The sequence below is a fragment of the Pelodiscus sinensis genome, chromosome 22 (assembly GCF_052426305.1).
Source record: "Pelodiscus sinensis isolate ZL-2025 chromosome 22, ASM5242630v1, whole genome shotgun sequence".
Taxonomy (NCBI): Eukaryota; Metazoa; Chordata; order Testudines; family Trionychidae; genus Pelodiscus; species Pelodiscus sinensis.
Window position 1 is genome coordinate 21559022 of NC_143073.1, and position 12951 is coordinate 21571972.

Here is a 12951-nt window from a genome sequence, read left to right on the forward strand (position 1 = left end):
TTTAGAAAATCCTCCAAATAAAATGTGTATAAGGGGCTTTTTTTCCCCGTCCCACCAAAGCGAGTCAATGAAACTGATGTGAATTTGCAAACTATTTTGATCAACCGGACTTATATTTTTCTGTCAAAAATGGGGGACGGCATTGAAAAATTCTGCTCAGAAGAGATGGATTCAATTCCTGGCTCTGCTACCAACCTCCATCAAGTTATTTTGTCCCTCTGTACCTCAGTTTCCCCATCTAGACAAAGGTACTGATCCTCTGGGGTAAATGCTTTGAAATCTACAGATTTGTACAGATGTTACATTGTTTGTCCCCTTTCGCACATCTGCCTGTTGCTACCTCTTCTTCCCCACACTTTCCTCCCTGGCTTCCTTAGGAGACCTAGACCTGAGCTATGTATGTGCATCTAGCACCTGGTCTCTCCTGGAGATGGTGCTCCCTAGTGAAGACAGCCGGAATGGCTCCTCCTGCCACTTTCCTGCTGTTTCTGCAAGTGATTGTGAGTAGCTTCAATGTCACTTGGTTAAATGAGTCACACTCAGCTGGAGGAACGGGTCGCATTCCAACTCCACTTACCATTACATTCTGGGATTTAAATTCAGAACTGGAGCTGGTGGTTTCCATGAAATCAGCTGTTCCCAGGCCTTGTGCTGAAGTGTGGGAACTGTCCGTCAGGCAAAGGGCAATGTAAATATGAAAGTGCATCAGCCCAAGTCCTCATGGGAGTTGTAGTTCATTCTGTCATTCCCCTATGGGAACAGCACTCTTTGGCTGGGCTACATCTCCCATGGTGCACTGCTGTCTGGCTGTGTCATGGGGTGTATCATGGGCAATTTGGAGCAGCCTGGCTGTCTTCTGTGCTCCAGACCCTGTTCCCCTTCCAGAGCCAGAACTCAGGAGTCCTGACACCTAGCCCAGAACCTACTCCCCTGCCAGATCTAGGGATAGGTCCCAGGAGTCCTGACACCTGGCCCCCTTGTGCTTTAGCGCACTAGACCCAGCTCACCTACCAGAGCTGGGAATAGCAGACAGAGTCCTGACCTCCAGCCTCCGCCCCCATGCTCTAACCACTAGGCCCCACTCCCATCTAAGGCCTGGTCTTAGTGACATAGATCTGTGGGTGTACAGGTGCCTTCCAATGGGCGTCCCAATCACAGCCAGGCCAAGAATTGACTGACATTGTCCCAAAGTGACAGCCAGATGTTCCACGATCCATTAAGCATCTGGAGTTTGCTGACCGTTCGGGAGTCACTGGTTTCAAGCGTTGCCTGGCAACATGTCATCACCGCTGTGATGAGTCGCTCATTTCACGAGCCAGTCTGCAGCAATTCACTGCTTCTCGTGTCAAACACTCACGGTCACTTTCCAGCCATAAACCCTGCCTTGAGGCATCCCACATTAGCACAGGATGTGGGGGACCCAGTGGGGAAGGAAGGTCGTGAGATGCCCAGAGACCATGGTTTTATAGATTCATAGAACACTAGAACTGGAAGGGATCTTGAGAGGTCATCGAGTCCAGTCCCCCACCCTCACGGCAGGACCAAGCACCATCTAGATCCATCCCTGACAGGTGTCTGTCCAACTTGCTCTTAAATATCTCCACGGATGGAGATTCCACAACCTCCATAGGCAATTTATAAGGGCACGAAACAGACAACAGATTGTACCAACCCTTGGTCCTTATCGAAATGTCTGGAACTGAATTCTAATAGGACTCTATGCTCTCTTACAATCCCTGAGACATCCCGGCCCCAGTATATTTCTTCTTTATTCCCATGGGTCAATTTTTATAAAAGTTTCCCAAGCCAGCTATAGTATGAACAGGAGTTGTGCATGTTTCCCCTGTGCAATTTTGGTGATGCACCTCAGTTAGGGGTTCTTAGGGCTGGCAAAGACCTCAGGAGTCATTGAATCCAACCCCCTGTTCAAAATAGGACCAACCTCAACTCAATCATCCCAGCCAAGGCTCTGTCAAGCCAGGACTGAAAAACCTCTAGGGATGGAGAGTCCACTCCCTCCCTAGGGAACCCAGCCCAGAACTTCCCCACCCTCCTCAGGAAATAGTTTCCTAAGATCCAACCTAGACCTCCCCCACTGGAACTTGAGCCCATTGCTCCTTGTTCTGCCACCTGCCACCCCTGAGAACAGCCTCTCTCCATCCTCTTTGGAACCCCCCTCCAGGGAGTTGCAGGCTGCTCTCAAATCCCCCTCACTCTTCTCTTCTGCAGACTAAACAAGCCCAAATCCCTCAGCCTCTCCTCGTAGGTCATGTGTCTCAGCCCCCAAATCATTTTGGTTGTCCTCTGCTGGACCCTTTTCAATGCGTCCGCATCCTTTCTGTAGAGGGGGACCCAGAACTAGACACAATACTCCAGATGTGGCCTCACCAGTGCCAAATAAAGGGGAATAATCACTTCTCTAGATCTGCTGCTGGAAATGCTCCTCTTAATGCAACCTAATATTCCATTAGCCTTCTTGGCTACAAGGACACCCTGTTGACTCATATCTGACTTCTCATCCACTGTAACCCCCCGGTCCTTTCTGCTGAACTGCTGCTTAGCCAGTTAGTCCCCAGCCTGTAACTATGCTTGGGATTCTTCCATTCCAAGGGCAGGACTCTGCACTTGTCCTTGTTGGACCTCATCAGATTTCTTTTGGCCCAGTCCTCCAATGTGTCTAGGTCACTCTGGACCCTATGCCTGCGCTCCAGCGTATCTACCTCTCTCCTTAGCTTAGTGTCATCCGCAAACTTGCTGAAGGTGCAATCCATCCCCTCAGCCAGGTCATTAATAAAGATATTGAACAAAACTGGTTCCAGAACCGATCCTTGGGGCACACCGCTAGAAAGCGACCGCCAACCTGACATCACTACCCATTGGGCCTGACAGTCTAGCCAGCTTTCTATCCATCTTACAGTCCATTTATCCAATCCATATTCTTTTAACTTGCTGGTGATGGGCGGCAGAGTAGGAAAAGTATCCCAGGATAGGGCCAGCTAAATGCTCAGGCATAGTCTGCATAGCTGCAGTCAAAAGACCGTCTGACAAATGCTTATGGATTTAACTGTCCCCTGGGAGGAAGGGACTTTTATGGTCCAAATGCTAATGGACCAAAAATGGGCTGTTTCTATTCGATTTTTTCTAAAAAAAAGCCTCATTTGTAATGCAGTTCTTCATTTTCCAAGACAGTTTTCAAAAAGCAAAAAAATATTGGAGGGGGTGGTTGGCCCCATGCACAAGGCTTTCAACACCCAACTGTTCCATGAGCAATTTTTGTGACCAGCTGTAGTTATCACCGGGCTGACTCCAATGGTGCTCTGGGGCTGGAGCACCCATAAGATAATAGTGGGTGCTGGGCACCCATTGGCAGCGCAAGCAGTCAGCATCTCCCCCTCCCTGCCAATGCTCCCCGCCTACTGGATTGGGCTCCTCTCCTTCCTTCCAGAGCTTCCCGCCCTCTGGATTGGCTCCTCCTCCTTCCTCCTAGCACCTCCCACCCACTGGATTGGCTCCTCCCCTTCCTGCAGTGCCTTCTGCCTACTGCCATCAGCATCCTCAGGCTGGTCTGAGCACACCTACCGGGCCAGGTCCCACTGGGGAGCTGGGACGTGATACAGAGAGCCGGTGTGTTTTACCAGCCACACTAGCTCCTGCACCCACAGGTCCCCAGGCTCACCCCCCACTTGCCTCACTCCAACTGGCCCTGGACTCCGGTTCTGATACTGTTTCCTGGCCCTAACCGCTAGGCATGACTCCTGCTCCGCCCCCCCCCCCCCCCCCCCCCCCCCCCCCCCCGGAGGGGCACAACCCCTTCCCCAGCCTGGTCTTATGAGCAGGCTTAAGAATCCCGCTGGAGTTGGGACATGAGCAACTGGCAGTGCAGCACTCCTGCGAGGCAGGGCGGTGCCAGGACGTAGGCCCCCAGGGGGGTTGGGCACGTGGACCGAGTGCCGGGCATGGCGGCGTGGGAAGGAGACACCGGAGAGCAGTGCCCCAGCTGTCAGTGTTTTATTCTGCAGTCTCCCCGCCAGCACCCCCCTGGCAGGCGTGGTCAGCCGGAATTCATGGTCTGCAGCAGCCACGAGACGTAGTTGCACACCTTGACGAACACACCCGTCCGGTTGGGGCGGGAGCACCCTTCGAAGCCCCAGGAGGAAATGCCCTGGAGCTCCTGCTGGCAGATGAGCGGCGAGCCGGGGTCTCCCTGGGGGAGCAAGGGCCCGGAGTTAGTAGAACAAGCGCCCCAGGTGAAGAACCCTCAGCCGGGCCCGGCTGCCTCTCAGAGGGAGCGTCCTGCACCTCCAGGCTTGGGTAACCCCCACTCACGGGGGCGTGAATCTACCGCACGTGCGCTGGGCTCTTGGGCTCACGAGGGCCCTGCACACACAGGATGGTCAGGCCCTCCAGACGTTACAGGCTAAATGGACTAAGGGTAGGAGAGGAAGCAAGGCAGAAAGGGACTTGCCTGTGTCCGTACAGGAGATCAATGGCAGAACCAAGAGTCCTGGCTCCCAGCCCCCCATCGAACCCCTCTCTTGTCCCAGAGCCTGAGAGAGAACTCAGGAGTCCTCACTCCCAGCCCCCTGTCCACCCCCTTGCTCTAATCATTAGACCCCACTCCCTTCCCAGAGCCCAGGAGAACTCAGGAGTCCTGGATCCCAGCCCCGCCCCCAGCCCTTGCTTTAACCACTAGACCCCACTTCCCTCCCAGAGCCCAGGAGTCCTGGCATACAGCCCCCTGCTCCAACCCACCGGACACCACTCCCATCCCAGAGCTGAGTCTGCACCCCAGGAGTCCTGGCTCTACCCACTGGGCCCTTCTCCAGAGGGGCTGGGGCAGAGACGTTTCAGCAGTGAAAGAAGGCAGCCAGGTTAACCCCAGCACGATTAACAAGTTCCCCCAGCAACAACCCAACCTGGCTGCACGAGGGCTCCCCAGCAAGCAGCCGGATGGATCTCTGAGCTGTGCTCATGGGCCGCTTCCCCCCATCGGCGCGAGCAAGAAGGGACCCTGCAGGCTTCCAGGCGGCCGTGAACCCCTGCCCTGCACCCCATCCCATGCACCCCTCACCTCTGTTCTGAGCGTCAGGCCCATGCAGGCCACGGGAATTCCTTCACTTTCCTCCGCCACACTTGTGCTGGCCTGTCCCGCTCTCTGTGCTGCCCCATACACCCCCTAGCCCTGCCTGGCCTGCCCCCTCTGCCCTGCCCCAGCAGGGGGCTCCATGCCCCATACACCCCCTAGCCCTGTCAGCCCTGCCCCCTCCGCCCTGCCCCAGCATGCCCCATACACCTCCTAGCCCCATGCCCCATACACCTCCTAGCCTTGCCTGGCCTGCCCCCTCCGCCCTGCCCCAGCAGAGGTCCCATACACCACCCCCCAACTCATCCCATCATCCCCCAGTAGGGGGCTCCACACCCCATATGCCCCCCAACCTATCAATCCTGCCCCAGCAGGGGGCTTCATGACCCATACACACACTGCAGCAGGGGACTCCAAGCACCCTACGCCCCCTAGCTCTGCCTGGCCTGCCCTGCACCCCACTGCCCAGCCCATGCGCCCCTCACCTGGCAGAAGTCAGTGCCCCCGTGGACCACGCCAGCGCAGATCATGTTGGGGGTGATGAGCCTGGGGTGTGTGTCCCGGCACAGGTCGTCAGGCAGCACCGTGATGTTCCCACAGAGCATGACGTCGGAGTGCAGCCGCTGACGGATGCAGCCACGCTTGGCTGCAGATGTGAGGGTTCGGGGGAGAGAGCAACTGAGAGTCATCTGATTTCCAGGCTGGGATCCGGGAGAGAGCCATGTGGGGCTCTTCTCTGTCTGTCTGTCTGTCCATTCCCATACATCTCTTTATCTATCCCCAGACACCCCTGCTAGCTAGCTAGCTCTTGTTACAAAAGCTGTATTGTTACCCCTGGAGATGGGCCCCCTCTTATGGAACATCTATTTCTGGGTGCCACTCCGGTGCCTCACAGGGCCCGACTGCCAGGTTTGGCCTCCGTCCCCATCTGAGAACACCATCTCATGCTCCAGTTCTTTTGCTAAGCTCAGAGGTGCACAGAGTTTAGGCCATTAGGGATCTAGTCTGGTCTGATTTCCCTCATAGCACAGGCCAGAGATTGTGGCTCAATTTGTGCCTAGAAGAGACCAGGACAGATCTAGGTGCTGCCAAAGCAAATGACCTTGGTATCTGCAGGGAATTCATTGGCTAAGATAAATCAAATCCAGGCCCTGTGTTACAGAGGGTATCAAAAACTCCACCCAGAGTCTTTGCCAATCCAACCCGTGGGAAATTTCCCACCCCCTCCTGCCCCCGGTTCCAGATCTGAAGGTCAGCTGCTGGTTGCTGTTTGGGGGATTCTCATGAAATGCCGATTTCTTGAAACTGAATCTTTCCCGGCAACCAGGCTGCCGTTGCGACCAGTTTCTCCATTTGCTAATCTTGGAGATTGAAAACAAATTCAAAGTGGTGGAAGAGAAATGAACATTTGACTCACCGGGTTTTTTCCGCTTCCAACCCCACTTTTCATTTCAAAATGGGAATGAAAAAAAATCCTCTCGAAATTGAAACCCAAATTGGCTTTCTTTCTGTTCCCCCTGCATTTTCCATGTCGGAAAGTTCACAAGTGAACCCCGGATCAGATTTCTTCTCCCTTGCCTCCCTGCACATGCACATTTTTAGCTTCTGAAGGTATGAACATGAAACTCAAATCAGATTTCTTCCCGGCTGCACTCCCCTTGATTTTCACCTTGGGAACATTTTCCAGATCTCAAATTGTTCTAGACCTCAACAATTTGCCTGGCTCTGGAACCCATTTCATAGAATCAGGGCAGAGCCTAGGAACCCACCAGAGTCGGACTTGGATGACCCAGGCCAGAATCTCCCCCAGTAGCCCCTGTCCGAGCTTGAGAATTCAACTTTAATGGAAGCATTTTCCAAACCAGCCTCTGGATTGGACTATGCCAAGGGATGGAGAAGAACCCCAGAGTCATGGAGCCACTGGGCTAGAAGGGACTGCAACGGTCCCATCATTCAACCTCCTGCCAAGAGACAGGATCTACTGTGTCTCAGCCATCCCAGCCAGACACTATTCAACCTCCTCCCCCAGCCTCCATTCGCCTACTCAACTTTCTGCTCAGGAGATTTTTCTTGAGATGGAATCGAACTCTGCCCTGCTGCCGTTTGAACCCGTTGCCGCTTGTCCTGCCCTCAGTGGCGAGAGAGGACGACCAGCCTCCATCTTGCTAATGGCAGCTTCTCGAGTGTGTGAAGACCATGATCAGGTCCCTGCCCCCATCTCCCCTCCTCCAAACTCAGCGTGCCCAGTCCCATCAGGCCGAGCTTGTGCAGTGGCATTCTAGCCCTTGGATCATCTCTGCCATTGGCCCCTGCGCCTTTACATCCTTTCTATACACGGGTTTATAACGGTACCAGTGGTGCTGCGACTCCTGGTGCACATGGCATCTGGAGCAGGGGCCTGCCCCACGTGGAGTCCCCCCTCACCAATCGGTCCTCTCCCCTCCTGTCCCCTTGGGAAACTGCATTTCCCCTTCCCTGCCTGTTGAAGGGCAACAGCCAGCAATGGTCCCAGATGCATCGGGGGGTTCAGCCCCTCCCTGTCCCTCTCTAAAGGGCATCTAGAGCAGTGGTGTGATCCCCGTGGGTCACAACCCCCAAGGGGGTTGCGGGTGTCTTCCTGGGCAGTCATGGCACTTAGATCTGGCCGGCTGGTGGCTGGGCCCAGCAGCTGGTGGCCCCCATGGCGTGGGAGTCACAGATCAAAAAAGGTTGCACACCACTGGTCTAGAGCATGGGAGGTTTGGGAGTCAGGTAATCCCGGATGGAGGAGGGAGGGAAGCACTCAGAAAGCCCCTTCTATCTTCCCCGTGAGTCTGTCTCTTTTCTGATTGGTTTTAAGAGAAGCCATCCAGTTCCAGGTTCTTCCCATTGTCCTAGCACACATTGATCCTGACCTCCCTTAAGAGGGAGCAGAGTACCCAATTTGGTGGCCCTACCACGTCTGGGGAGTGCGGAAGTAGCCTGATGCCAGGGCCCAGAAAAGGTTCGTCTGTCTCGTGGGCCGGGGTTTCCCTACACTGAGCGGTCTTTCCGCCAAAGATCCGAGACGTCGATCTTTGCACCTGACCTGACGGCAGATTGGTCACACAGGACGTTTTAAGAAGAGACTGTTTTAACCTCCTGGGCTTTTGGCTCTTGTTCCCTGCAGGTTAATCTGGCCTGAGGTTTTGGTCACAGAGGTGACTCCAAATTGGGCACCGTGCGGAAGCTGAGCCCTCGCCAGCGCCGGCAGCGCGGTAGCCATGACTCCCGCCACTTGCCGGCGACGCCTCTTGCAATGCAGCCTACAGCTGCATCCGATTTTTTGTTTGTTTTAGCAACAGCAGCGCGGGGCTGACTCATGCTGAGGTTGTGAGCCACGCCAGCTCCCAGAGCCTTTGCATCAATCACTAAGCACATCAAATGGTGCAAAGAGGAGGGAGAAAAAGTGTTTTTAACCTCTGAGGGGAGGACAAGAAGCAAGGGGCTTAAATTGCAACAAGAGGGGCTTAGGTTGGACATTAGCAAGAACTCCCCAACGGGCAGGATGGTTCAGCACTAGAATCATTTGCATCAGTTGTGGAAACTCCATCATTGGAGATAGCTAAGAGCTGGTTAGACAGACGCCTCTCAGGGTTGGCCTCAGGCCTGCCAGGAGTGCAGGGGAGAGGCCAAGACGACCTCTGCAAGTCCCTTCCAGCCCTGGGGGTCTAATTCCCTTCTCATTAACAATCCGTGCCTTGTTTTGGAGGGGAGGGGTTCGGTGTTTGCTCCTCTACCTTTTGGGAAGGCGTTGCTGCCCCACCCAGCAAGCACACAGGTCGAATCGGGAATGGGGCAGGTGCTGGGCAGCGGGAGCGGCTGAACGTTGCGGTTGATCAAGGCTGGCACCAGGAGTTTCACCAGCATGATGTTGTTCTGGCTGGTGCTGGGATCGAATAAGGGGTGGGTGATGACCCGGGAGCTTATGGTCAGCTGCTCTGTCCAGTCGAGATGCCGCAGGTTGTGCTCCCCCAAGCGGACGTGGAACAGGCTGCAGTAGAAAGACGACATGGTCATGGGGAATGTGGCTTCCTTGGAACGCCAGCCACACAGATGCCCTGGGGAAAACTCCGCTTCACTGTGAGGGGACCAGGAGAGAGCTCCCAGAACACCAGAAATGTCCCTCCAGCCTAAGCCCCCTGCACAGCCCAGCCCAGAGACCCTCCCTCGGGGTATGTCTAGACTACCCTCCTGATTCGAACTAGGAGGGTAATGTAGGCATACCGCACTTGCAAATGAAGCCCGGGATTTGAATTTCCCGGGCTTCATTTGCAAGTGCGGTATGCCTACATTACCCCGCTAGTTCGAACTAGCGGGGTAGTGTAGACATACCCTCAGGGATTTCTGCCTCCAGTTCAAATCTGGGGGTGGGACTGGAGCACCCCAATGCATTCCTGAGGGAAGGTTTCTGGCCTAAGTTATGCAGGAGGGGCAGAATGGTCCCTTCTGGCTTTGGAATCTATGAGACAATGAAAGGGGTGGAGTTAAGGGCATTCACACAAGGGGTGGAGTTAAGGGCATTCACACAAGGGGTGGAGTTAAGGGCATTCACACAAGGGGTGGAGTTAAGGGCAAACATACCCTGCGCACGCGCACACAGACACGCAAACTCAGAGTTAAATGGACTCACACAAAAGGGCTGGGATTAAAGGCACTCATCCAAGGGACTAGAGTTTAGGACATACAAAAGGGCTGCGTCTAGACTGGCAAGTTTTTCCGCAAAATCAGCTGCTTTTGCGGAAAAACTTGCCAGCTGTCTACACTGGCCGCTTGAATTTCCACAAGAACACTGACGATCTCATGTAAGATTGTCAGTGTTCTTGCGGAAATACTGTGCTGCTCCCGTTCAGGCAAAAGTCCTCTTGTGCAAATGCTTTTGTGCAAGAGGGCCAGTGTAGACAACGCGGTATTGTTTTGCGCAAAAAAGCCCTGATTGCGAAAATGGCGATCGGGGCTTTCTTGCTCAAAACCATGTCTAGATTGGCACGGATGCCAGTGCTTTTGCGCAAAAGCATCCCTGCCAATCTAGAGGCTCTTTTCCGCAAATGCTTTTAACGGAAAAACTTTTCCATTAAAAGCATTTGTGGAAAATCATGCCAGTCTAGACGCAGCTAAGGAGTGTTAAGAATACACACTCAAGGGGGTGGAGTTAAGGCTATCCACCCAAAGTGGGTCGGGGTTAAGGATGAACACACGGAAGGGGACATCTATAAAAGTCATGTTACAAATGGGAAGAGTTAAGGACACATCCACCAAGAGGCGGAGTTAATGTCATTCGCACCCGGGGGTGGAGCTAAGGACGTGCCCACCCAATGGAGTGGAGTTAAGGTCCCTCATACCCAAAGGGGCAGAGTTAATGTGCCACACATAAGTGCACACATGTCCAAGGGTGTCGCGTTAAAGAAACACACACCCATTTGCAGAGTTAAGGTCACATCCAAAGGGGCAGAGTTAAGGGCAGACGGGAGAGCCCCCTTCCATTGGATCTGGCAGCGTAGAGGACTCCACCATTCTGATCAGTCCCTTGGCCCTCCAGCTCATGGGCAGACTTACCGGCCGGTGTGGCACTGTGCAGCCGTCACCACCCATTTCTTGTGTATCAGGGTGCCGGAGCACCGGAACTGGGTCCCATCAAAGAGCGCCACGACCCAGGGCTGGGAGTGCAGCTGGCACTGGAAACCCCGCAGCATCCGGGGGTTTTCCTGCGCTAGGGCTGCAGGGGGAGAGGGACAGGCGTTACAGCTGGGTGTGTCCCACGCTTGCCACGCACCGATGCATACAGAACCCTGGGGAGCGACACTCGTGAAGACGCACACACTCACCGGCAGCCGCAAGCAGCAGCATGAGGCCCAGCCGCTCCATGGTGCGCAGGAGGGGAGGCAGGCAGGGCAGAGGACTGCTGGTTCTGGGGAGGAGACAAAAAAGGTCTTGTGAACTGAGTGGACCCCCGGGCTGACACCGCTCCCGCCCCCCGCCTGCACCCACTGAGGCCTGCTCGCCATCCTGATCCTGACATCGAACTTCCCAGCCAAACCCTCGCACACTCTATGGGCACCTTGGCCCACCCCCTCTGGGACTTGGCCCCATTGACTCCAGTGGAAATTCATGACAACCCCATAGTGGCGACGGGGCATCACGGAGGCTCGTGGGTCTGCGGCTGGTTTCCCAGATGCTGAAGGCTTTAAACCCAGCCTGGCTGGGTACAACCACTCAACGGGCCCCCTCCTGCAGACAGATCCCCTCACGCTAGCCCATGCCCCGCCCTTTCCATGTAGGTAACGGGTCCTAGCAGAAGGAGCACTGGTAACTGGGGTTCCATGGCCAGTTCTCCTTCCATGCAGTGCCTCAGTTTCCCCATCTCGGCAATGGAGGACATGACCCGCCCCCTCCACAGCTTTTTTAAAGGCGCTGGTAAGAACTCGGTGTTATTCTAACGCCAGTGCAAACAGCAATGCCCTCACCCATTTAAATGCTACCAGCCAGCAGACACGTGAACATATGCACACACTCCATGTAAACACGCACTTCAAAATGGACTTGCATCCGCCCCGCACTCCCCACAACGACACACACATTGACATGCATTGTCAAACCACCCCCGGGTGAATGTCCATACTCATGTATCTGCATATGGACGTGAGTGCACAACATACGTGTGGGCACACTCCCCTCACCCCACAAGCACTGACACACATTTGAACACAGACACGTGTATGGAGATGCCCATGCACACATGCACATACAAGCACACACATGAATACACTCATGGACATACACACACACAGAGGCACACATACGCATCTTGAACACATGACATACAAATGCATGTATATTTAAACTGATGCCGAGGCACACATATACATGTGCAGAGGTACGTACATACCTGCAGACACACAGAGAGATACACACACAGCCACATTAATACACATGGAGGCACACACACGCAAACATACACACACCTCACATACATGCTCACACACCTATTTCAACACACAGAGTGGCACACGTCTCACACATATATGTGCACGTATGCGTAAACATATCAAAGCATGCAGTGGCACACCCTTTCAAACTCACACATCACGTATATGTGCACACGCACTCACAGAGGCATACTGTGTGCACGCACATGCCTCAGCACCTGTAGAGGCACCTGCAAGTAAGCATACACACGTAACATGTACATGCTCATATGTGTAAAGACACAGGGCACACATGTATGGCACATACATGTACAGGCACTCATGAACATAGCAAATACACACATCTACGTGAACAAAGCCTGCACACACACACACTCTCTCTCTCTCCCTTCACCCCTGACAGCCCCGGCTCCTGCCCCAAACCTACAAGCTGGGCCCGGTGCAAATCCGCGAGGCTTTCCGGAGCAGCACCCTGCAGTAGGGCAACCAGCCACCTCTTGGAAGAGTCTGGACTCACCCTGGTAGCTGCGCGCGGTGCCGGGCGACCAAGCCCTCACCGCCCTCCTCCTGCAGAACTGGCCTGGCTATCTCCTCACTCGGCCCGCGCAGACCTGGTCTCCGCGAGTCGGGTCCTGCCCTGCCGCCTCCACACGCAGCGTTAGCCCCACGCCCTGCCTGCCACTGGGTGGCTTGGATCCAGCCGTGCTTAGCTCGCCCGCCCTGCTCCTCTGGGGCGCCTGCTTTTAATGCCCCGCCAGCCCCAGGCAGTGGGGAGCATCCGCTCCCTTGGTGACACCGCCTTCATTCAGCCCCAGCCCTGCAATAAAGCAAAAACAGCCGGCGTGAGTCACTTTTTTCGGGGCGGAGGCCCGAGAAACTCCCTGGCAAGGAGGCCGCATTGGAGATGCACCTCACTAGAGGGGC

The 12951-nt window shown here is 54.8% G+C and overlaps 1 protein-coding gene across 2 annotated transcripts; it reads right to left on the bottom strand.

Moving 5' to 3' along the window:
* Nucleotides 1-3991: 3991 nt before the first annotated feature.
* On the bottom strand, nt 3992-12749 carry LOC149521850 (trypsin-like). 2 transcript variants are annotated; one of them, XM_089772412.1, is made up of 6 exons: nt 12455-12749; nt 10927-11009; nt 10658-10817; nt 8842-9095; nt 5569-5729; nt 3992-4204 (listed from the first exon to the last, which is right to left on the bottom strand). In XM_089772412.1, exons 2-6 carry the CDS (start codon nt 10964-10966, stop codon nt 4052-4054), a joined length of 768 nt encoding a protein of 255 aa, XP_089628538.1. In that variant the 5' UTR covers nt 10967-11009; nt 12455-12749; the 3' UTR covers nt 3992-4051. The 2 variants fall into 2 exon arrangements, with proteins under 2 accessions (XP_089628538.1, XP_089628539.1); XM_089772413.1 differs by having other exon boundaries at nt 12545-12746.
* Between the last annotated feature and the right edge of the window lie 202 nt (nt 12750-12951).

What these genes read in the sequence shown, in the direction of transcription:
- LOC149521850 (XM_089772412.1), bottom strand. Translation starts at nt 10,966, where the DNA reads ATGGAGCGGCTGGGCCTCATGCTGCTGCTTGCGGCTGCCG. An exon ending in GCTGCTGCTTGCGGCTGCCG is followed by an intron (nt 10,818 to 10,926) that starts GTGAGTGTGTGC and finishes CTCCCCCTGCAG; the next exon opens with CCCTAGCGCAGGAAAACCCC. An exon ending in GCACAGTGCCACACCGGCCG is followed by an intron (nt 9,096 to 10,657) that starts GTAAGTCTGCCC and finishes TTTCTACTGCAG; the next exon opens with CCTGTTCCACGTCCGCTTGG.